At 30.5% G+C, this 26,369-nt stretch overlaps 1 protein-coding gene across 2 annotated transcripts in view; it reads right to left on the bottom strand.

The window, feature by feature from the left end:
- The window catches only part of LOC145292060 (serine/threonine-protein kinase ULK4-like), a 125,082-nt gene that overhangs the window by 15,832 nt on the left and 82,881 nt on the right, over positions 1–26,369 (bottom strand). For both annotated transcript variants that reach the window (XM_080138108.1, XM_080138107.1), the window contains 8 exons: positions 22,819–22,955; positions 20,730–20,854; positions 15,669–15,777; positions 14,873–15,019; positions 9,744–9,879; positions 7,105–7,246; positions 3,417–3,522; positions 155–318 (listed from right to left, as the gene is read on the bottom strand). In XM_080138108.1, the coding sequence (XP_079994234.1) occupies positions 155–318; positions 3,417–3,522; positions 7,105–7,246; positions 9,744–9,879; positions 14,873–15,019; positions 15,669–15,777; positions 20,730–20,854; positions 22,819–22,955 (1,066 nt within the window). The remainder of the gene's footprint in view (positions 1–154; positions 319–3,416; positions 3,523–7,104; positions 7,247–9,743; positions 9,880–14,872; positions 15,020–15,668; positions 15,778–20,729; positions 20,855–22,818; positions 22,956–26,369) is intronic.

Raw genomic sequence — 26,369 nt, 5'->3', positions numbered from 1 at the left:
ATCTACAATGGTGGCATGGATAACATATCTGAGTGGATTGAATGGGATTAAATATTTTTCTTATCAGGATCTAATAGCTCTAAGGGCGAGTAGTACCGGATGAACTGAATATCATTGTCATTAAATCACGTATAAAGTCAAACAAAGGACATACCTGGATGGCTTTCTTGACAACCTCAAACAAATATTTCAAGTTAGCATGAAGAGTACTCAATAAACTCTGTAACATTTCGACTGACATTTTGTAACGAGCATCGGCTTCATCCAGGGAAGATGGAAAAACAGCATTAATCAGTCCAATTAGTAGTTCAATCAAACCTGAAAGGAAGAAAAAATTAATTCAAATTAATTGGGGAGAATAATGGATTTCAGAATTGTTGTTTAATAAAGGAGAAAATAGTAAAATTATGTATATGGGGAAAAAATATCAGAGTGCAACAAACAATGTCAAAAGACAGATGTGCATTATTATTCACCCCAAAGAAAACAGAGAGCTACCAAGATAGAAAAGGCTACTGTGAATCAGGGACCAAAACTACAGGGGCACACTAAGTAAGGAGTTGAGCAATGAGATATTTGTTCACATTGCATTTAAATTTTTGCATGTTACTATAGAAGTAGGAAACAGAGAGCAAATTCCAAAGTCTAGCAGTTCGAGGGAAGAAATTATCGGAGTAGTAGACTTTCTGGCATCTGCAAACCTCTACAGTGAAGGCATGGGATTTTGCTGTTTGTCATGTAAATAGGGGGTAGTGATGTCAATAGAAGCACTAGTGCTATTAGTTTGTCGGAGCATATTTCATTAAATTACTTGTAAAATAAACACAGGAATACAACAGTGGAAGAGTTGCGAGAATGCACCCGTCTACAACTCCATCTTTGTCACAGATCATTTGACCAAGATAGGCATCAAGACAGTTCCTCACCCTCCCTATAGTCAAGACTTTGCTCCCTGTGACTTTTGCTTATTCCCTAAATTTAAAAAAACCTTAGAGGTTATTGGTATAAGACAGTTGAGATGAAAGAGGCTGTGACGGGAGTCATTGACATTCTCACGCAATAGGACTTCCATGGAGCCTTCCAGATGTTGTTGGAACAGTACAAGTGCATTGCAGTTGGAGGCGATTACTTTGGAGGGAACTACAGTTTCATGTGCGTACTATCAATAAAAATGCCTATACGAAAAAAAAGTCTGCAAACTTATTGAAGGCACCTAGTACAATCCAAAAGTTTTGTCCAAGATGACTTAAATCATGGATATGATAGATGTTATCACTACCTCTGGTCGGTTGTTACAGAAAGCAGAATCATGACCAGAGAATGTTGCTTTTCTTCTGTAGAGATGAAAGCAACTATGATAGATCTGTTTCTTCATTATATGAAGACATGATTTGGTACTGGGGCGAAAAACTTTTTGAAGTATATGTAAATTCTGGTTGACATTTTATGCAAGAAATGCATACCCCCATACATTCTCTGCTGCTCAAGTATGGACAGTAGGCAGAGTTATATCTGCATTTGTTTTGCAGTCTATGTTGGTCACAGCTACCAATTCAAATGCGTTGTTAGATTTCTAATCCCAGATTATCTTAATGATTTTATTTGGCATTTAAACTCACACCGTGTGGTAACCTTGTAGCACATTGTGCCCAAATTGGCAAATATGAGCATAAAATCTAAAACTACTAAATATGATTGAGGTTTCATTAGAAGTGTAATTCAATCTTCTTGATAATAAAAAAAAACATTTTAAAATACAATTTTCAAAAATTGTAGTCCTAATTAGCCTCCAAAACTACTAATTTAATCATATTTTGACAAAAAAACAATATCCTGAGTCTTGTTGATAAAAAAGAAATTGTGAAAAATTAAATTTTTTAATGGTCTTTGACCAATAGCTATATTTGAGCATATCTATTCAAAATCACTAATTTTGTCATGTTTTCACTAAAAGTTGGTTAAGGGGTTATAGGAAGCATACTTTTCATGCCTTCATAATAAAAATATATTTCTTTGGAATCCTAAGTTTGTAAATGTACAAAACACTTAATTTGGCCATAATTTTTGGACTATTCAGATAAACATTCTTGCTTACCATTCAATTGATATCTTTTTTATATTAATTATGATAATATCATAAATGTTAAAATATAAGGGCCCTATAGTGCAATTTTAAGTGATCAATTAAAAATATATATTCCCTCTTTTAACCTATTAAAAATAAGTTTGCAAATTAACATTTTCTTATTTAGATGACCACAGATGTAGAGCTCCACTAATTGATCACTATTTCAAAATGATTCTCTCTTCATATATCACCTTGCACAGCCAATCAGAGACTTTGTCATCTTTTAAATTCTCTTCACTATTTAACAATGAGCATAAATTACCATCTTGCCATTTCAACAAAATGAAACGCAAGTTGCAGTTTGTTTTTATTTTCTCTTACTTAAACTATGATAATTTTTTTCACTATTTAAAAAAATGAAGGGAAGTAATTCAGTAATAGATAAATACAGAATTACCTCTCTTAAAAACAGCTTTATGAAAATAAATCACTGGATGAATTATGGAAGGAATTAAGTCAGATTACATTTTATTCTTCTTAATAACATAGACCAAAGTTCAAGACCCCGCCTTCTCACCCAACATTTGAGATGTTTTTGTCTGCCACATATTTTACTTGTGTGATGGGAGATAAACAGATTTATATACATATATATATATATACAAACTGGTCTTCATTACAGAGCAATACAGAAGTAATGAAACTTATTTGTAGTCATGCAAGAAGAATTACATGACAAATATGTCACAGTTTATGCATTTTTGAATGTGACCAACATGGAGAAAATAATGGCTGTGGTTCAGAAGCATGTCTCGTGTGTATATCTGTCTCTGATGAGTTGTTTGGTGAATTTCCACCATTCAACAAAATACATATAAGACACACTATATTAACAATAAAACATTATAAGTGTGAAATACATCTTTCGGTTAGGAATGTTTGCTAGGAATACATGTGCTCTGAAAGTATAAATTCATTTTTATTGAACTTAAGTGTGGCAATTTCAAAAATACAATTTATTGAACATATACATTAAAAGTATATATATATATATATATATATATATATAATGTTTTTTCAAGCGATTAAAAGTAATTTGAGGTGCTAATGAATCCCTTAATAAAAATGTGGTTTCTTATGTCTTGTTTTGTACAAATTTGTTGAAAAGCAAAAAACAACAAAAAAAGTTCCGCAATTTAAAAAAAAATATGTTTAACATGTGTAAAAACATGTATCAATGTAAGTTTTAGATACATTTACTCCACTATATAATATTCATTTTTGTCATGTTAGTTTCTATATTTGTATTGCCTCATTTCTTTTAAAAATGAAGACTTTCATTACTAACCTTGTTCATATAAGTCATTCATATTTGTATCCTTTTGGCCTACAATGCAATTCAGAATCTTCACAATAGTTTTGACAGAAGTGCAAAGTGGATTATGTTGGTAATCCTGCAAAAAAAAAAAAAAATGTAAATTAACACAAAACAGTCACAGCCGGAAAAAATACTTATTCCAGTCATATTAAGGATGATCTCAGTTTAATTGTCCTAATAAGATAACAAATATCCACGATCAATTGTCATAATTCAAAACTCATTAAATTATTTGGTGATACTACACTATAATAGCGAAATTCAGAAAATTAAAAAAATCAATTAAAAAAAACAAGCAAACAATGGCATCTGCTGACTTTTTGTGTCAATTTCAACTAAAAACAATATCTACTTATAATTGACATGTTAGAAGTACTTAAATATTACTGCATTGTTAAAAAAAAACACAAGTTTCCAATCTTTATCGGAAATAACCCCCGCCATATTGTTTTGAAAACATATGACATAACAAGGGAAGTAACTCAGTTATGCTAAAAATAAAGTAATTAACTCATATTTATGATTGTTAATGCATAATTTATTAAAAAATTGGCAACAGTTATATGCTATATACCTCTCCTTGGAATCTTTTTTTTTATTTAGCCAAACATTGTATTTTCTCTAATTTTTGTCTAAAAGTGTTTTCTTTAATTATTTTGTTTCTACCTTATTATTTTTCATAATCTTTCGATATACTCATTACTGTAACAGGAAAATTGAGTAAGGATCATTGGTTTGCCTTGAAATTCAATATTAAAAATTTCGAATTTTGCTATTATAGTGTAGCTGCACCAAATATCTATATAATAATGGATATTTAATAGAGGATTTACCTTAAAACAATAAATCAGATTTTCAGTAATGCATTTCTATTTAACTTATCTGTGTGTGTGTGTATATATAAAAAGCCGAGTTCAACACATATCTTGTTTTTCTTTTAATAATATTATTGGAGTTCTTTCCCATTTTTCCTTGTACCTATTTGTGAATTATTCCACAGATTTCGGTCTTTTGGATTATTTTGGACCATCTTCCAATTACGCGATTTCCTTGGATTTTACTTGTGCGAATGGAAAATTAAATTAACTTTCTTGGACTTACATTTTTGGATTTTACTGTCATTGGATACTTTACCTTTCACCAGACTATCCATTCATGTGTAATCACCTTTTTCTTCACCATATTACCTCTGCTTCACTTTTTGTTATCAAGTACGATCTTTGACTTATTTGCAGTTTTATCAAATACTTTTGTCTGTAAAATCCGATCCTGCATTTTGCTAATTCCTACCCTCTGATGAGAAGGAAAGGGTTTCTTCGAAACTCCGCGGATTAAGGACTATCCACTTATTTAGTGTTTCCTTTTCAGATGAAATCATCAGTATGCCCTGTATTTAAGAATTCAGGTGATCGTTCATCCCCCTCTCAGTACAGGCCAATAAGTCTCCTGTGCGTCATGAGTAAGTTGCTGGAATCTGTGTTAAATAGAGAAGTAATCAACCATCTCAGCAATAATAACCTTCTTAGTGACACACAATATGGTTTCCGTTCTGCTAGATCTACAGCAGATGTGCTTACAGTTATATCTCATACGATTAGCAAATCTCCTGACAGAGGCAACCTTTCTAGGGCAATTGCTCTTGACATATCAAAGGCCTTTGATAGGGTATGGCATAAAGGTTTACTTCACAAGATCTCCAGCTATGGTATTGCTGGAAATGTCTTCTCAATTATTAAATCATTTCTCTCTGATAGGTTCATAAGAGTAGTAGTTGATGGGCAAAAATCAGAAGCTCACAGTATAAATGCTGGAGTCCCTCAGGGGTCGATCCTGGGCCCAACTCTTTTCCTAATCTACATTAATGATCTTCCAAATCACATCCTTACATCATTCGTAGACATTTTTGCTGACCACACTACCATCTATGGTAGCACATCTAAGACAGTAAACGACCAAGTTCTCTCCGATTCTCTCTCCTCTGATCTTGATCAGGTTGTACAATGGGAAATGGATTGGCTGGTTACTTTTAATGCATCTAAAACCAAGCTTCTATCTTTATATCATCAATGTTCTGATCCCCATCTGCATCAATTAAAATGAATGGCTCTCGTCTTGGGGAGGCCTCAAGTTTTGACAGGCTTCTGGGCTTGACCTTTACTCCTGATCTTAAATCTCAAATCTGTTGCCAAGGCCGCTGGAAAAATGGTCGGATCCTTCTATCGATCCAGTAGATATCTCACTGCTGATGCAATTCTCTATCTATATAAGAGCCAGATACGTCCAAGGATGGAGTACTGTTGCCACATATGGGCAGGAGCTGCTAAAAAAGACTTGTCCTGCCTTGATAGGGTTCAAAATAGACTTCGTGGCCTGGTGGGAGATGTCCTTTTCTCTTCGCTGCAACCTCTGTCTCACAGAAGAGATGTTGCGAGTTTGTCTCTGCTTTATCGTTATTTTCATGGAAAGTGTTCAACTGAGCTTCAATCTATGGCCCCTCCTCGCCAAACTTTCACAAGAAACACTAGACTAGCTGAAAACATTATCAATAATTTTCCACACTCTTTATCTGTACCTAAACCTAAACATAGATTCCATGATCAAAGCTTCTTTCTTAGAACTGCACGCCTGTGGAATTGTCTTCCGTTTTCCTGCTTTCCAGCTTTCTATAATATGGTTGTCTTCAAGTCCAACGTGAACAAGTTTCTGATGAGCCGTTCCACTTAAGTTAACAAATTTACCAAACTTCCATTACTATCGATTACTATATTGTCCTTTTCACTACTCTCCACTCTTTAACCCTTATCCTTGAGTGGCCTATCGGCCTTGATAAATGATGACGCCTATGTAAAAAAAAAAATATATATGTTTTTAACTCTTTTTCAAAGTGTTTTTAACATGTTTTATTAACTGTTTGTTCTGATATATATATATATATATATATATATATATATATATATATAAAACTGAAAGACCTTGTGAAGCATTTACATTAAATTAACATAAACTCCCTTTAAAATGTGTCAAACATCACTGTCTGCATCCTTAAATGTTATTTTCAAACTTGTGATCATCACATAAGATAAAAGCGAAACAGTACACGTGATGGCAGAAGATGGTGGCTATTCCAAACTCATAACCAATCATCTAGTAGATGGTTTATCTTATACCAAATGGTTATTATTAAAAAAAAAAAAAAAAAAGAGAAAGTCAAGTAAAATCTTAAATGGTAAAACTTTATTTATGAAAATTTTGTCTCATTATTTTTTAACGAAAATTAAATACAAGTAAGATGGAATTTTTACTGAAAACCATAAAATAATTTTTTTAAAAAAGTTAAAAATTTTCTTAAATTTAATTTTGTGGGCAATCAGTGTAAGACCATTTAAAACAAACTTAAAACATTGTTTTTCATTGTTTTGTAAAAGAGAAACAATCTACATTCTATTTAACATCTACCGTGCTATTTAATGGCAGCTTACGATTATGAATTCGGAATAACTGCCATCATCCATGCATTATTTTAGTTTTACTGAACAAAATAATGCCACACAATCTCATCTAATTCAAACTGTTTTTTTTTTTTTCCATTTAAAATTTCTGCTTTCCACATTTGGTTGCATAATCCAAGACTTTGTAAAGAATAAAGATAGAAACTTGCCATTAAAATCCGAAAGATAACTGGAACAAGATCATGCTTTTCAATCGGTTTGATAAAACTTGGACTGTGATTAAGCAAAACTGCCAACAGTTTGAGTGCGTAACTCGGCAGGGGGTCCTGATCCAAAAGGATCTGTTCACATCTGTTCAATTAAAATTAAAGTGAGTTTAACACTGCATGTAAAGATAATTTACAAATAAACATTTATTAGTATCAACCTGCTCTACTATGTTCAGCAGAAACCTACACACTGTACTGGAACCACATAAAAAGGTTGGAAGCAATACAACAGCGCCACCTAAGAAAAATGATGAAAATTAAATGGAACGATCTTATACCAAATACTGAAATACTTAACAGAGCCAACATGGACAGCATAGAAGCTGTACTCACCATCACACAATTGCGATGGACTGGAATGTGGCCAGAATGGAAAACAATCGCATTCCAAAAATTCTATTATATGGAGAATTGGAAAATGGTTACAGAAAGATTGGTGGGCAGAAACTCTGTTACAAGGATGTGATAAAGCGCCACCTAAAGATAATGAATATGAACATGAAAAATTGGGAAGAGCTAGCAGCAGACCGAAGTTGCTGGCTCAGTAGCCTTCACAAAGAAAAGGCAGAAATAGAGGCAGAAATAAAGGTCAGGTCTGAACCAAAACATTACCAAAGACACCACCCTATGCACTACTTGCGTAGAATGCTACTACATCATAGGATAAAGCACCGAGACCATGACTAATCATCTTCAGTTAAGAAGGACTGCGTGATGATGATAAAGATGATGAAACACAAATTCTTAATCTTAATAGAATGTTTTTTATAAGTAAAAGATTTTAATGTGTTGTCACATTTATTATAATGAAATTTTGTCATAAAATGTACAAAATAAGTAAACAAATAAAAAGATAACATAATACAATTGTTAAAGATATCATCCATCATGTTAAAATAAAACTTTCTTAATTTTTTTTTCAAGTATATTTTAATTTTAATTAATTTTATTAAATTTATTTAATCGCCAAATGATATCATAAGCAGTCCAATTAAAATTTATAAGCATTTGATAAAAAAGATAAAAAGGCTCAGCATGCAAAACGTATTAAAAAAAAATGAAAATAAAAAAAAGTATTATTTTGTATCAATGTCCATTTTGTAATTATATTGAAAAAATATTACTATATACTGAAAATTAGGGAAAATGATCAAGTAATTTTATTTTATTTTTTTTAATTAAAATTCTTCTTTATCATTTTCTATAATTTTCAGTGTATGGTAATATTTACCAATGCCAAATAAGTACTTCATAAGATTTTGCTGTCATTTTATTTTAAACTGCTATATTTCATAGGTGCCTTTTTATGCACAAAAACCTCGGATTAAAATTTCAAAATTCTGTAAGACATTGATTCAATTTTATAGTAATGGCAATCTTTTTAATAACATACTAGCAGGGGGGATTCATTCTTATGTAATATATTGATGTTGGCATTTTGTAGATGTTCAGTGTAAATGGAGATGCTCTGATATTATTGGAGCTTTTTTGTTAAAACTGCAAAAGTATTTATCTAAGCTAGCATGAACGCCCGGCAAAGCCGGCCATAAAGCATGCTTAAATATATTTTAATTCTTGCAGATTTCGTGTATATTATTATAGAATTAATGTTATATTGATTTTTATATATTATAAAGTTGCGATTTCAAAATTAAAAAAAATATCCAGATGACTTGAATGCATTAGCTTGAATCAAAACTGAAATAAAAACTTATGAAAAAAAAAAAAATTATATATATATATATATATATATATATATATAACTTGAGTTTCTCAGCCAGAACCGAAACCAAAATTCTTGATAAAATTATTTATGAAAAAATAGAGGGCTTAAGTGTCATCAGCTATAATTGAAAGCGAAACCAAAACTTATGAAGAATTCTTGAGAAAATTATTTATGACAAGAAATGGAAGTGCATAACAATTAAATGACTCGCATGTAAGTGAAACACAGAAAAGAACGCACACACTATCGTATTAATATATAGATACTCCTTCATCAAATTATCTTCCTAAAAAAGTAAATACCTTCTAACAAAAATTTAATTAAAAAAGGGGAAAAAGAAGAGTGGAGGGCAGTCAGGAAAATCACGGAGTGCAACAAGAATGAAAGTAGTAAGTGAAATAAAATAAATGATTTTGTTTTTAGTTGTTCAAGAATGTATTTTAATTTAAGTTAAAAATTATGTCCCCCAGATTCTAAAAGTTGGACCTAAATATAATTTAAACTTAATTAAATTTGGATTCTGATAAGCCAATTTTCATATTTTATTACTGTACTATATAATTTGCTATAGACTAAGATACTCTACTACACATTATTTAAAAAAAAAAAATACTAAATCCTATCATGCAATATGGTAATAAATAGATATTCCTAAAGAATCACCTTCAAAGAAAACTTGACAAAATGGAATAACTCTAAATAAAAGAATATTCACCTTATTATTTATTAGACTTTTTTACTTTTAACATAAACATATTAACAAAACACATTTTGAAACTATCCTTAGCAATGTTGTTGTGTACAACTAGTTCATTATAAATCTGTTAATGAATTAAGAAAAAGCAAATATTACTGTGGAAGAAGAAAATTTTCAACCATGTTGTGCAATTTTTTAGTCAATTGGCCTCCTTTCCGGCCCGTGAGGTCGTGTCCAAGGTAAACTGAAGCAATTTCAGCTACCAACCATAAACAAGATTCACGTGTGGGAGCTGACAAAAAAAAAAAAAAAAAAGAAAAAAAATATTTTAAAAAGAATTATATCTAGAAGCAGGGTTGCCAGACTATAATAAATACTTGAAGACAAACGTTTAGAGAGAAAAAGTCAAAACAAAACAAACAAAAAAAAAAGCAAATTAAAATCTTTCAAATTGACAGTTTAAAGGCTTTTAAATTCAATCAAATTTTGCACAAGCAGAGTAAACGTTGCTATGTTTCATATAAGTTTTAAAAATACACATTGAATAATTTTTGTATTTACTATTAGTCAGATATTTTTGATAATAAATAATAAAGGTGAAAACTAAGATATTCTTTTAAAAATCCTATTAATTATTTAAATATTAAAACTAAACGTGAAAATATTCAGAATATGAAATATTTATTTGTAATAAAAAATAATTTTCAAAATCAGACAAATTTCTCACAGCACAGTAAACATTGTTGCATTGAACATAATTTTGCTAAATACACATCAAAATCATTTTCAGTACAGCATGCCAGTCAGTGGAATATACTCAGGTATCCAGCAAAATTGGGAAATAAAAGTCAAAGGTTAATTATCTAGACGGAACAAGCTAGCACAGGTGCTTGATGATGTAAGAACTTGAATCACGTGTTCACTCAATTTGAATTTGAAACAGTACTTTTGAGTAGTTGATGTCTGGGAGCCGATGAGACAAGGAAAAATAATCTTGTAAGGAATCATATATTCTGTTTCTCTCTGCTTTTGAAAGAATCCCTTGTCTTTTGAAAAAAGCCATTTTCCCAATAAAAGTATTTTTTTTATTGTTATTCACCACAAACAAAGCAATGTCCCTTTGATGTAATGCACTAATATTTGGAACCAAATCTACAGGGATGCTATGTAGGAAGTTGAGCAGTAAGATATCTGTTCACATTACACTTGAACTTCTGCATGTCAGTCAGAGAAGCAGAGAAGGCGGAGGGAATTCAAAAGTCTAGCAGTTCAATGGAAAAAACTATTACAGTAGGTTTTCAGGCATTTTTCATCTTTACCCCTACACCCTTAATCAACAGTGGTAATGCTTTGCTAGTTAGTAATGAAAGAATATATATATGACAGTTATATACACAATATATCATAAAATGAAATGCTGTAAAAACAGATTATATGAAAAATGTAAAACAGATAATAAATCAAAAACTGGAAGAAATTATAAAAAAAAACGAGTGATTTACTGAAGACACTTGTTGATTCAAATGAAATTGGGAAATCACTTGCTTTTGATAATTTCTTCCTGCGTTTAATTTTTTTTCTTTTTATCTTTTTCAACTGGGAAACATTTTTCTAAACAAATTATTTACTTTTGTAAATAAATCTTTTAAAGATTTCTTGTTGGAGTAACTTTTTTTTACTCAAACGATTTTTAAAAACTTTTGTTCGCCTCAAAAACTACATATTGCCATTGGAACATAAGGGGCTACTGGATTGGGACCAGATTTATAGGAAGCAATGTAGATGGACTGGCAGTTGTGCAAAATCTAGAATTAGGAATTGGAACTCATTGTTTTATAGATTAGAAATTATTAGTATAGACAGGGTGTTTATAAAAACGTATCTTGACGGACTGAACAGGCTGAGCAATCGTGGACATGGCATGATGTGGGTTACTACGTCACAGTACAATTCGTAGAACGTGATTTTGGGGGAAGATTCACATATGAGTTAGCAGAGGGTCTAATTGGGGGAATCAGTGAGAGCAGATCAGAATAAAATCTCTCTGGTTCCTCGAGTAGATGGATCAGCAAAGTTCTGAAGGAGGCGACAAGATAGAAATAAATGTTGGCTAAAACTATAAAGAAATAGAGACCTCCCCTTTCTTTCTAAGGATGAGAAACGATGATGCAACTTAGTAAATCATGGTGACTGAATAAAACATATCCGTCCAGAAAGAAATTAGACTTGCGCTTATTGCTATGCCTTGAGAGCTTTTGTTCTAGATGTGATGAATGGCAGGACAGGGTCAAGGGATACGAGAACAGGATATAATATGTACGTTCGGTTTCGTTTTTATAAACCTCCCAGAATGGTTGATGTGCAGTAATTATTAACATTAACACAATGTTAGTGGAGTGTTGGGGGAGCAAGATGTTTGTTCACATTACATTTAAATGTATGCTGGCATGGTCAAGGAAACAGGATGAAAGGAGCGAATTTCAAAGGCAAATGATCAAAGGAAAGAAGCTATTATAGTAGAAAATCTTGTGGTATCTAAAAAGAACCTCTAGAGTGAAGGTAGGAAGATTTTACAGCTAGTCGGGTAGATCTGAGATATTTACGTTAAGGTAATACAAATGCGGAAGGTTTGTAGCAAATTAATCGCAAATTGATTCGTACGAATGTTAAAAAGCAAACGATTCTAATTACTTACACTCTTTCTTGCTCCGCTTTGTTTGAATTCAATTTCTTTGTCACTCCCCAAAGCAAAGTAAGTTTTCACAGGAAAGTGTTAACTCAAAGTGTTTACAACCAATGAAAATCATTTCAAACCCCAAAAAGTAACACGTCTATCTGAAAATAAGAAGCCGATGCAAAGTTAGAAATTTCGGTACTCTTGCATAATTTGACCCGAATTCTCGTGAATCCTGTCAAGCATGGATCGGGCGAGACCAGCAATCATTGGTGTCAGCCGAGCGTTGTTCAAACATTGAAACACTAACTCGACTTTTTATTTCATTTATTTAATTCTTTTTTTTTCTGTTATGTTTTTAGTAATTTTTTAAGGTGATACTAAAGGGGCGGGGGGGGGGTGACTTTTTTATTTTCTGATTATTTATTTATTTATTATTATTTTTTTTAATTGAATTTTTGGAAGTTTGATTAGCCAAAGAAAAAGCGCTATCTAAATGGAAGCAGACGACATTCAAATTGGAAGAAAGTGACTAAACCAACAAAAGAAAAAAAAGCTGACAAATATATTTTCAAACTCGTGAAACAGAAAAATGACAGGCAAGAAAATAAATTTATACATGTTAGAAAAAGAAATGAAAACATCGATGCAGACAATCTTATAATGTCAGAAGAAATTGCTGTCCCCCCAAAATGAGGTGCAACATTGTAACAATTGTAAACACAAATCGTGTGTAAAGGATGGTCTCTCCTGGAGATGTACAAATGGACAGTGCCATAAAAAGAACTTGACTGAACAACAAGTCTTGAAAATAAAAAAACAAACAAGAAGAAAAAAAAATATGGTTACAAAAAAAAAAACTTGTACTTACACCTAACAATTATATGGTCAAAAAATCTTTTCTTGGAGAAAAAAAAAACAAAAAAACTTTCTGTTGATAAATATTTTGCAAAAAAATAAATAAATAAATTAAATACTAAAATGAAATAAACATATTTTCATTTTTCAAAGTAGTTTTTTTTTTGTTGTTATTTTTGATTATTTGCATTTGTATTTTTTCTGGTTTGTTTTGTTTTTTTCATTTGTCTGCGTCCGTTACGGCGCTCGGCTGACACCGATAATTGCCGGTCTCGCCCGATCCATGCTTGACAGGATAACACGAGAATTCAGGTCAAATTATACAAGAGTACCAAAATTTCTATAAGATCTAGCCAACATTATCAGTTTTTTCCAGACTTCATCAGCCACACCTCCATAGAAGAACCCAAGAATATTTGCTGCCCCCCCCTATGTTTTAGGACTGAGTGAGGCGAAAAGAACTTAATGACTTATGTACCAGCCTGCTTCATCTCACACACGCATTCCTACACACTAGTAAGAAACAGGCAAACAAAAATGAAATGCTACTCACATCTACATATGTATATTACTTATGCATGTATATTTACACTATGAACATATTGATATACACATTTCTAAATGTCGTGACTTACTCAACTTTCTTAACTAAACATGTTTGCATTATGAACCTTTTCAGGACTGAAAGTAAATTTTATATTCTTATCACTTGTATAAAAATGTTTTGTTAAAATTTTTTTTGTTTTTCTCAAATTTTTATTTACAAAGCTCTATTCATATTTTTAGTTAGCACTTGCTACTTGATGACTCTTCTATTCCCTTAATGTTTCATTTATTTCCATTTTCATATATATATATATATATATATATATATATATATATATATATATATATATATATATATATCAGAATTTTTGGGGTATCGGAATGGGAAAAATTTGTGCCTATTTGCCTATATCAAAAACGATTCTTTTAATTGTCTTTTTTATTTGATTTTGAACAAAATCTTCCACTGATAAAATAATGAATATTTATTGATTTTAAACTAATGGTAAAACTAAAATCTATAGATCACCCTCACAAATGTATTTTTACATCTGTGAAAATATCTGCACATTTAACACTTGTTTTTACAGTAATCAAGAAAAATAACAACTCTATAGTTTAATATTTAGAGATTTATAAAGAATTGGAATAGGTAAATAGTATCAGAATCGGAAATTTAGTATGAAGTCGGGAAAAAGATTAGAATCGTCCCATTAGTAATACATATCTTTCATGTTTTTCCTTTGCTAAAACAATCTTTTATAACCTGATTCATATTAAATGTAGGGGTTGTTCTTGGCAATACCCAAAGACACTATCGTTGTCCTAAAATGGCTTTTAGCAAAGCCATGAGCCACTCCATATGTTCAAAGCACAACAAGCACAGCGATGCAACATTGGGGCAATGTACAAAGCTATATTTCAACATATTTGATATTCAGCCATTCTGTGACATTTCCATTAATTTGGATTGATGGAGCATAAAAATCCAAGTGTAGTATCTGTTCTGATGCTATGCTTACGTTAATTTGTCCTTAGTCAATGTAAGGGAAATTGTTCTATACTAAGGAAATTTTTATTCTTGCTTACTTCCAGACTGCCCCTTTTTGAGGAACTGGTTTTCCCCCTGCATTAAAAACGACCTTGTGTCACATATTACTCATGTGGGGAAGCAATTAAATAACTATAGAGCATCTGCAAAACTTACCATTCTGACATGCAGTTAACTCCACTAAAGTTTTTAGCAAGATTCCTGTAATCACTTCATAATGTTCTTGCAACAAAACTGGATGCTGAGTGATTGCATAGATTGTTGACACAATCTCGTTGACAAATTCTGTTGTGCTTCCAGATCCTGTAAAAAAAGAAAAAACAAAAGAGTAATAAAAGAATAAGGTTCTTGCCCAAAATTACCCCCATTAAAAAACAAAAATAAAGAAAAATCTGTATTATACATACCCATGACAAACCGAATAAAAAATCACGTAAATTGATCAAGTAGGTGTTATTTTTATAAAGACCATCATTTTTAAGCGATTAATGGGAATTCATAGGCATTACAAAACAAATCTGGTAAATATGAATTATTGTTGAGTTACTTCCCTGCTTCTTGGCATTTTTTTCTCAAAATAGCGGACAAGACAATCACTCTTTAGGTACTTGTAAAATTTGAGATTTTATTTAAAAATAAAACTCCTTGATCAAATTACGTAATTTTTTTAAATACAATATTTTTGTTTTGTCATATAGATTTTCCTTTATTGTTGTATTTTTATATAATTATTTAAAATTATACTACTTTAATCAACAGGAGAACATAATTCTATTTTGAAAAGATTCAGTTTAAAAATGAACAGTTAGCAGTTTTTATCTTGCTGATGACAGATTAATCACTAATCACCATCTTTGTTGATTGAGTCATCTCATTTTTTTAATGCGTGTGGAAGGTAATAATGTACATGAAATGCCTTGGTATATTATGATCAATATATGGATAAACTTACCAACAGCAGCATCAATATTCGTGCCAAAGACCTCAATATCTTTCACGTGGATAAGCAAATCTCCCAAATCTCTGCAGAAATTCTCATTCACAATTCTTTCACGGAATATCTGAAAAAAAAAAAAATGAACAGAAATGTTGCCCCAAACTTTTGGAAGTAGTTATTCTAGTTACCTCCTTTCCGAAAGGTTAGAAACAAGGTTAAATGTTGACTCGATCAAAATGTTTCTGTGGAGCAAACTGAGTTCAAACCTTGCACACTCAGGCTTTCAGTTCGTGTCATTAACCACTTAGTCACCATCATCCCCAGCTACTGTTCTTATAAAGAAAACTGTAGCCCCCTCCACGATCACTCTTATTTATAATACTAATGTATCCATGCTATAAAACCTAAGTTAAGGAAAAAGTTTCTAAAGAATATTAAACTCACAAGCGGTTCGTATGAGCCACAAACAGCAGCTGGTATTCTCAAATGGTCACCTATTTCATACTGTCTAAACTCAACATTACTTAACTTCAACAGTCAAATCTATCTAGTGTGTCGACATAATTATATTGTAGTTTGGTTATAGTCAGCTTACTTCCTAACTTCTGGCATGGCTGCTACTGGAAGCGGTGACAAGGCAAATCACTTCCTTTGCTTTTTTTTTTCTCACGCCTATGTCTCTCCTGTGCATAAACTCTTTTTATTATGTTTTTCGGATCGTTCTATTTTTATTCAATAATCATTGAAAAGTTTTTTCAGCTTTATTTTAATTAAGAATTATTGAAATTAGCATTTTTTAAAAAGAATTATTGAAAACACTTTTTGCGCTCTTTTTTTAAAAAGAAGTATTGAAAACACTTTTTAAAATCTTTTTAAACTATTTTGGGAATATCCTGTATTGGATATGTTTTTTATTCTATGATGTTCGAAATTTTGTAATTTTAATTTCAATAATTTCATTTGTTATTTTGATCTCAATTTTTTTTCATACTGTCATAAACATATATTTATTATATAAATTCAAATAAAACATTTTTATTTTTAAAATAATAAAAAAACAAACATTTATTTTTATAATTTCACGAGCAGGCCGTTTGGCATAGTCTGGTTGTAAAACACGCTCAAATATGATATTTTGATTAATGCAGAGTCTGTATTTATTATTATATTACATTGGACCCAATATATAGTAATGATTTGAAAAGTTATAATAAAAATGACTTGTGTGCTACCATTGAGAATTCAAACCAAAACGTTTAGCTTACAATTTATTTTTTTCTTTGGCATTAATGCCTAAGCTATGAAGACATGTTTGCTACAAAGCTAAAAATTAAAACATTAACTAATAGCTATTATGTTACACATGCATATTCATAATGCTGTTATTCAACTTTCACCTGTCAAATTTCAATTTTTTAATTTTCACAGTTTTGCACCAATTTTTCCTGGCTAAAACACAAATATAAAGTTTCTCATAGGTTTGAATACTCTATATATTAAGTTTTATTTCTGTAGACCAAAAACTGACAGGAGTTTGGTAGACAAAATATTTTAAACAAATATATATGCGCATACATATCTAAAGAAAGAGGTTTGTGTTTACTATAACCTTTTTATGCAAATATTATGCAAGTATAAATCATGTAGAATATCTGCATGAATATAATTACATGTAATAGTTAACTAAAGATGATCATCCCATAAGAAAACAGAAAAAAAAAAACTAATATGGAAATAATCAAAATGAATGTTTAAAAGAATAATTAGCTAGATCTTTTGCAGATGAATGCAATTCCATGATCCATATATAATAAAGTTGTGTTTTCTTTTTAAATAAATAGAAAAAAGGGTTTTTCATATGAGTATCAATACACAAAAAAAACCCCTAAATTTATAGGAGTATAGATGAACATATTTCTTATAAAATTTAAAATAAAATAAACACTTTTATTTTTTTAATTTTGTTATCAAAAGTGCAAATAAAAACTAATTGTATTATTTTTATCTGTAAAATTGAGTTAATTTTTATTGTATATTTTTCAATAGTATCCTTTTCTTATATTTTACTTCAACAAATGGCTTCACAATAGAAATACTGAAGAACAATAAAAGTGAAGGAACTGATTTTCCTTGCCACTGCTTCTGGTAGCAGCCATGCTGAAATGTAGATAATATGTTAGGTGAGTATCACCTGTAGTTTCTCTTGTTGAATAATCATCAGAATAGCTGGTATCTACTGAACATTTTACACTCAAACATGGCATATTAAACATCAATACGAGAGCAAGTTTTTACATTTACCCTTTTTACATAGTTCATGATGAGAGCAAAAGCGGAACACAATTTCACTAATTAATAAAGAGAATCAAACTTTGGAAAGTAGTTATTGTGATAATAACGTTACATATTACAAATAAGTGGCATAGTCTATTATTCGTTTCACTGCGAACAGGTGTAATATTAGCAGTAATATAGTACTGCGGTTGATAAAGCCGAGGATGGTGCGGCTTAATAAACATTGGAAAGGAATCCACTTGATGTATTTGGAATAAGTTTTTGCAAAAGGAAGCCTGATGAGACAGAAAAGAATTCGCTGAATATTGAAAAGGAGTCTACTTAAAATATTTTGGAGCCAGTTTTTCGGAAGGAAATCGGATAAGAAGAAGAAAGAAGTAAAGACACTAAGACAGTGAGTGAAACAAAATCTCTCTCTCTCTCTCTTTTCGTTTTGAACTGAGCAGACAACAATGACCAGTACAAAAATGTCGTATTTAGGGCTGGCATATATTTAACTTGAAAATTCTCTCTCGATAAAGACAATTTATTTTCTTTCACGCATTACATTTTAAACTATCAAAACAATTGCATTTCTTTTACATATTTTTTTTTTGTGTTGTTATAAATAAACTTTCATTCATAATTTCCATCAGCCTTTTGTTTGTTATTTCGGTTGTGTTTTTCTGTCTTGTGTTTTACCGTTGTCTCTGAAAAATTTGGATAATTTCCCCCTGTATTTTTTTTAATCCTGGGAAAAATTATTTTTTTATTATTGTTGCGATCCTATCTCTACAGTTCCCAGTGAAGATAGCCGAGTCGTAACAATATTTTTTTTATTTCATTTATTATTTTATTCATATTTAATTTATTTCATTCATTATTTTGCTGATATTTTTATTTCATTTATTATTTTATTCATATTTTTATTTCATTCATTATTTTGCTGATATTTTTATTTCATTTATTATTTTATTCATATTTTTATTTCATTCATTATTTTGCTGATATTTTTATTTCATTTATTATTTTATTCATATTTTTTATTTCATTCATTATTTTGCTAATATTTTTATTTCATTTATTATTTTATTCATATTTTTTATTTCATTCATTATTTTGCTGATATTTTTATTTCATTTATTATTTTATTCATATTTTTCATTTCATTTATTATTTCATTCATATTTTTTATAACATTTATTATTTTATTCATATTTTTTATTTCATTTATTATTTTATTCATATTTTTTATTTCATTTATTATTTTATTCATATTTTTTATTTCATTTATTATTTTATTCATATTTTTTATTTCATTCATTATTTTGCTGATATTTTCATTTCATTTATTATTTCATTCATATTTTTTATTTCATTTATTATTTCATTCATATTTTTCATTTCATTTATTATTTTATTGATATTATTATTTTATTCATGTTTTTATTTTTAATTCATTATTTTATTCATATTTTTATTTCATTTATAATATTATTCATATTTTTTATTTCATTCATTATTTTATTCGTGTTTTTATTTTTAATTCATTATTTTATTCATATTTTTATTTCATTTATAATATTATTTATATTTTTTATTTCATTCATTATTTTATTCATGTTTTTATTTTTAATTCATTATTTTATTCATATTTTTATTTAATTTATAATATTATTCATATTTTTTATTTCATTCATTATTTTATTCATGTTTTTATTTTTAATTCATTATTTTATTCATATTTTTATTTCATTTATAATATTATTCATATTTTTTTATTTCATTCATTATTTTATTCATATTTTTTTATTTCATTTATTATTTTATTCATATTTTTCATTTATTTATTATTTTATTCATATTTTTTATTACATTTATTATTTTATTCATATTTTTTATTTCATTTATTATTTTATTGATATTATTATTTTATTCATGTTTTTATTTAATTCATTATTTTATTCATATTTTTTATTTCATTTATAATATTATTCATATTTTTTTATTTCATTCATTATTTTATTCATATTTTTTATTTCATTTATAATATTATTCATATTTTTCATTTCATTTATTATTTCATTCATATTTTTCATTTCATTTATTATTTTATTGATATTATTATTTTATTCATGTTTTTATTTCATTCATTATTTTATTCATATTTTTCATTTCAATCATATATTTTTATTTTATTCATTATTTTATTCATATTTTTATTTTATTCATATTTAACTTATTTCATTCATTATTTCATTCCTATTTTATTTTATTCATTATTTTATTTCATTCATTATTTTATTCGTATTTAATTTATTTAATTCATTATTTTATTCATATTTAATTTATCTCATTCATTATTTTATTCATATTTTTATTTTATTCATTATTTCATTTATATTTAATTTATTTCATTCATTATTTTATTCATATTTTTATTTAATTTATTATTTTATTCATTATTTTATTTCATTCATATTTTTTTATTTAATTTATTATTTTTATTCATATTTTTTATTTAATTTATTTTTACATGCTGGCATGTGTTGGCCGACTTTTAGAAATTTTATTTCAAATGAAGCTATCTCTGTCCCAATCTTTGTTTAACCCTTATCACCTCTCAGAGAGACACTTTCTACATAGAAATTTTGTTTGATCTTAGATACCCAGAGGAAGAAAGAAAAGTTCTTTACAGTTGCGGTAATAAGATGAGTTTACTTCCTGTAGCATGTAGTATATGCTTGTTTGCCATTGTTTTTTGCTAATTACACATAATCGACAAATGAGAAAAACACTTACTGAACTTGATGTAAAATGTTTGAAAACGGCCATCTGTGGAAGCGCACTACATAGTTGTTTGATGACAAGAATACTTGACACATGTTGACGTCCTCTTATCGGTTCTAAAGCAGTAAGGATTTCCTCTGAAATTATAAATAATTATTTTTCAATTATAACAAAAGTTACAGTTTTCAAAAGATGTAAGCAACACAAAAATTTTAACAACAGTGTAACGTTCCCACTCTTAAAAAAAAAAAAAAAAAAAAAAAAAAAGCTGTCGCCCGCTAAAAATGTTAAAATTCACAATCCTCTTTGCCATCCAACCATATTTGGTACAAATAAACTTCGGTTTATGCATGACTTGTCCACCAAGTTTCATGCATGAATTTCCAAGTCTTTGTTTTTTGGTGATTCAATATGTGGAGAAACTTTGTTGATATTGAACAGGATTTACACTCACCAAGCCATTAACTCCAGGATTTCATCAGTTGGGTTACCGCCAAGATAATGCCTATCAAAACAATCTCCAGATTATTAATGACGTCAAGATATCTATCCCAGTCAAAATCAGGGCAGAGCCAAGAGTAGAGTATGGTGAGATAGTATTTACCTCCCTCCAACTGTGTGGAGATGCGGCATAAGGTTGGAAAGTGGGGATTGACACACAAACTCTGGCCTGCAAAAAATGACTGAGCAGCCCCATCTAAATTCCCTGATAGGAGCTTCTAAGCCAATTAACAATAAATTAACCCTTCTCAAAGAGATGATTGATTGATTGATTGTTCGGTTTATTGGCTTATCAACAGCTGCATGGTCATTTAAGGCTAAATAAGTGTGTGTGTGGGGGGGTATGGGAGGGGTTTGTTTTAATAGAATAGGTATTCTTTACTTTCCAGTATTCTCAAAGAGAGAAGTCTGGGAAGGTGGACCTCCTAGAACTGCACAGAACCATATCTCAGCAAGACAGAAAAAGAAATCGGCAATTTCAAACAAACAAAAACTCTGTCAGACTGATTGTCAAAGATGTATCCACGATTTGATATCATAGAGTTATTAACAATTTTGCAAATTATAACTACTTGTGCTTATCATTGAATGATGATAAAACAAAGATTGTTGAATATTCATTATTGAAACTTTTTGGACAAATCAGGCATAGACTGGAGTTTATTTATATCAAAATATAGGTGTAGACGTTTGGGATAAAATAAAGGATTGCTTCACAATTCTCTCTCTGATTTGATTGATGACGTCACTCACTGTGCATGGTTATCCTTCATCTGTTTTGACAGATAATGCTATCCTTTATCATCATATCATCATTAATGACATCATTTATTGTGCACAGAAACAAACAAACCAGATAGCAAAACAAGCAGTTTTAGTACGTAGATAGCTTTGAATATCTTAACAATGTAGTTCTTATTTACATGCCTCCCCCCAGGGACAGAGATACAAGGTCAGTTTTTAATGTGGGGAAAAATCCAACTTGCAAAAAAGGGGTACTTTGGATTTGGACAAAAGTTGAAATTTTCTCAGTTAAGGATTTTTCCTTTACTGGTCGAAAACAGAACATATACCACACTTTGATCCTAGCCTGAAAACTGCAAAAACTTATATCATTGAAGGATGACATAATTCATTAAAATAGATGAGAGATAACAATGCACATGAAATCATCGATCAAATCAGAAAGAGAAGTTCAAAGAGATTCTTTATTACGTTTTTTATAGTCATTTATTTTAATCTATATTTAAAATTTCTGACACCGTTTAGTGTCAAGAAACTTCAAGCCTTTAACAATGTATCTAATTATTTGCCTCCCCACAAGGCCAGATTTACGCATGATGTCAGTTTTTTTTCCTCAAAAAGGGGTCATTCTAGATTGGGACAAAAATAAAAACTGTCTCATTCTAGAAGGGAAAGCCTCAGAGCAGATGATATGTAGCATTAGAACAGATACTAAACTTTGATCCAAGCCAATTTTTAAATCAAGTCAACTGCAAATTAATTTGTGGTTCATGAAATCTGATTAGGATGGTTATGGGAGAAGAATAATCTTTAATATTAGGGAAAAAAAAAAAAAAAAAAAGAATGGTGATGTTACCCATTAAAAGTGGAATAGCCTGAACAATACTCTCAGAGAGTATTTTCAAACAAGATGTTAAATATTCAGCACCTCCTCGATGATCTCCGTCTGCGCTGTTAGGTTTGCGACCATCTCTCTTCATGTACATTACAAGTCTAAAAGAAAAAAAAAAACAAGGAGTAAAACTGATTAAAAAGCTGTTAATATCATAAACAGAAATGATTATTCAGTTAAGAAATTAAAGCTTAAAAAGGATTCTGATTTGTGCAGTGTTAAACAAATTTTAGAAAATATCAACAAACATTTCTATTTATATAAAATTAATATATGCTGGATTCACTCCTAAACTAAAATGTATATGCTGGATTCACTCCTAAACTACAATGTATATGCTGGATTCACTCCTAAACTAAAATGTATGTGCTGGATTCACTCCTAAACTAAAATGTATATGCTGGATTCACTCCTAAACTAAAATGTAAGTGCTGGATTCACTCCTAAACTAAAATGTATGTGCTGGATTCATTTCTAAACTAAAAAAAAAATATGATACTCTCTCTTGCAAATCTATATAAGTAAAACAGTAGAGGTATGTATTTGTGTGAAAATATTAACTGATAAACTCCTAAACTACTAATCAGATCACATTTAAATTAATAGGAAATAGTAATCATACACTAAAGATAGTTTATAATAAATAAAATCTTTGTTTGGATGGATGAATGACACACACAGAAATATGTTGGCAAGTTGAAATGCAAAATGTTCATTTTAACTTGCCGACATACAAGAACGTAAAAAAAAAGAGGATAGTGAATTAAATGAGTTTTTAATTAATTTTTACTCGGGTGGAGGATATTGGCACAAGGACGAAATAAAAAAATTCTAAAAAGATAGAGCGAGAGGTGGGATCAAACTCTAAAACGTAAGGTAATTAGTCTTCCTCGTTAACCATTAGGCCAAAGTTGGTTGGTTGGTTTTTGTTTTACGGCATATCAACCCTTTTCGGGTTATTTAATGCCGAATCCAAAGATTTAAGAACATTTTTAATAGAATATATTTGTTGTTTTCAAGTCATTTTCTATTTAACCCATAGTTGGGACCCTAACAGGTACTACCACTCCGGCTCAGAGTGGACCTGGGAGCAATGGTAATTAAAGGGTGGCTCAACACTCCCCAAAGCCCACAAGCTGGGGCCTCACCACTGGATATAGTTTAAGGTCATATCCAGGACCCCCATTGAGGGACTTTTACCCTCTGCAGGGGGACAGTCGGTGTATTCTAATGCCCCACCGACAGGGCCATTAGGCCAAAGAAGACAGTGAATTAAATGAGTTGGTAATTAACTTAAGAATCATAGGAGTCGGCACAGAAATGAAAGTTGCTTTTAAACCTAGCCGAGGGCCAGTTAAGCTTTCCACTTTCTGTTGTGGTATTTATTTGCTTCGGCTGGATGCAAGGTTGTTTTTAAATGTGGGGGGGGGCAGTATCCATATAAATAGTAATTGTGTCAGTATGAAGGGTTTCCCCTACACTGACCAAAGACCAATTACAGAACAGATACTACCCGGCCGGAAGGCCAGGCAGTTGTGTTTGCTTTCATTAGTTTCGTTTTATTTATACGAAAAAGACAAACACACAAAACAAAGGAATTTTTTAAAACTAGATCAAAAAAAAAAAAAAAAAGATAGAGACGCTGTCCGTTTGTGAATCTGAGATATTACAATCTAGGAAGTATAAGAAAACTTCTCCCAGCATCTAACCGACGTGAGTGGCCTTTCGTGGACAAACACGAACGCTCACGCTCATTTTGCCTCTTATATATTAGACGAATATAATTTTAAAAAATCCTTTAGACTTGTGAGATTCAACCTCAAGTACTGACATCATAAAAAATACTGCCTTAGTAATATAATTTTTTTTTTTTTGTGCCAACCAGTTGCATGCTTCTATTTGCTTAAAAACAGACAGTATGAATGATTTGAAGTTGTTTCAACTAGTGATGGTATGATTCCAATATTTTTCTCAATTCTGATACAATTACAGATTCCATACTAAATTCCCGATTCCAATTCATTATAAATCTCTAAACGTTTAACTACAAAATGGTTATTTTGTCCAGTTTACCATAAAAACACATTTTAAATGTGCATATATTTTCTTAAACATATAAGCACACTTGTGAAGGCATAATTTATAGATTTTAGTTTTACTGGAAGTTTAAAATCAATAAATATTTACTATTTTATCGTTACTTCCAGCAGTGGAAGATTTTTCTTAAATGAAAATCAAATAAAAAAGATAATTAAAGGAATCATTTTTGTCACTGGAAAAAAAAAGTTCTAATTTTTCCAATTCCCGATTAATCATCCCACTACTAGTTTCTACTTCATTTGTGAACTGGCTATACCTAATTGGCACCGATTGGAATTTTATTTCATTTATTTGCATTTTTAAACTTATACAGAAAAAGAAAAAAATTTTAGTTAAAAAGGTACACACCTATTATATTCTTTAACTAAACATATGTTCTATTATAAAACTGAGCATATGGAAGCAAGATAGGAACAAACGAAAAGGTTGAGTTTAAACCCTTTATTTAAAGATAAAATGATTGTGAAACAAACTGCTGGGTGTGTCAGGATGTTCTGGCAGTGGCGGCGGTGGGAATGCTGGTCGGGTGTTAATATGACTCGACGACGATCTGGTGTTAGGTCACGCTAAGGAGGGGGCGACGATGACGGGAATGTGGCTTAGTGTTTTGGTGTCTGGGATACGGGTGCAGTGACAGCAGAGGAGGAGTAATCCTAATAGCAGGTGTCACTGTGGAGAGTTAGTGACAGGGGCTCCTGCTATTGGCGGGACAAACCTCAGTGTCTGGTGAGCTGTGGTGATTTGGTGGCGGCGGAAGAGGGGTAATTTTCAAGGCTTGCTATCCAGTATCACGAGTGAGATGGCAGTGGTGCGGCGGCGCAGTAATTTTAATAGCTGTTGTCGCTGGCGAGTAGTTAACGGCTGCTGGCAGGTGATGGAGCAAGGTTCACAGCTTGACACACTGTGCCGATCTGCTTGCTTGTCGAAAAAGCTGTCATTTTTATGCTGGTGATGCAGACGTAGTTGTAGACAAAGATGGGTTTTGTTGCTGGTTGGTGTTTTCGCTTTTTATTTGTGCTTGTTTTTTGTGTTTTAATGTATTGTAGGGAGTCGTCTGTTTGGTGTTTGTATACATGTGTTATATCAATTTAAAGCTAAGAAAGTTGTGAATGTGTTCTAGTAGATGTTGTCCTGTTTCAGTGTTTTTTGAGATAATTATTCGTGTTTATATGCTGCCGGAGTTGCATCTGCTGTGATGTTTGTGTTTTGTATTTTGATTTTTCTTTTGATGTACGGCTGGCTTCCTCTGGCGGTTTTCTTTATTTAAATCAGGTGCAAGATTCCGTTGACTTGTGTACATAAAAAAATGGGCTTTGATGTTGTTGTAAGTGTTTAGTGTGTTCATTTATGTTTTATCGACAAACAGGGTTTGTCTTAGCGTCGCCATTATTGTCACTGTTGCTGCGTCTGCTGAT

The sequence above is a fragment of the Euprymna scolopes genome, chromosome 13 (assembly GCF_053919585.1).
Source record: "Euprymna scolopes isolate OS-2025 chromosome 13, ASM5391958v1, whole genome shotgun sequence".
In the NCBI taxonomy this organism is placed as follows: domain Eukaryota; kingdom Metazoa; phylum Mollusca; class Cephalopoda; order Sepiida; family Sepiolidae; genus Euprymna; species Euprymna scolopes.
Note: the sequence above shows the minus strand (reverse complement) of the source record. Positions and strands in the feature narration are given on the sequence as shown.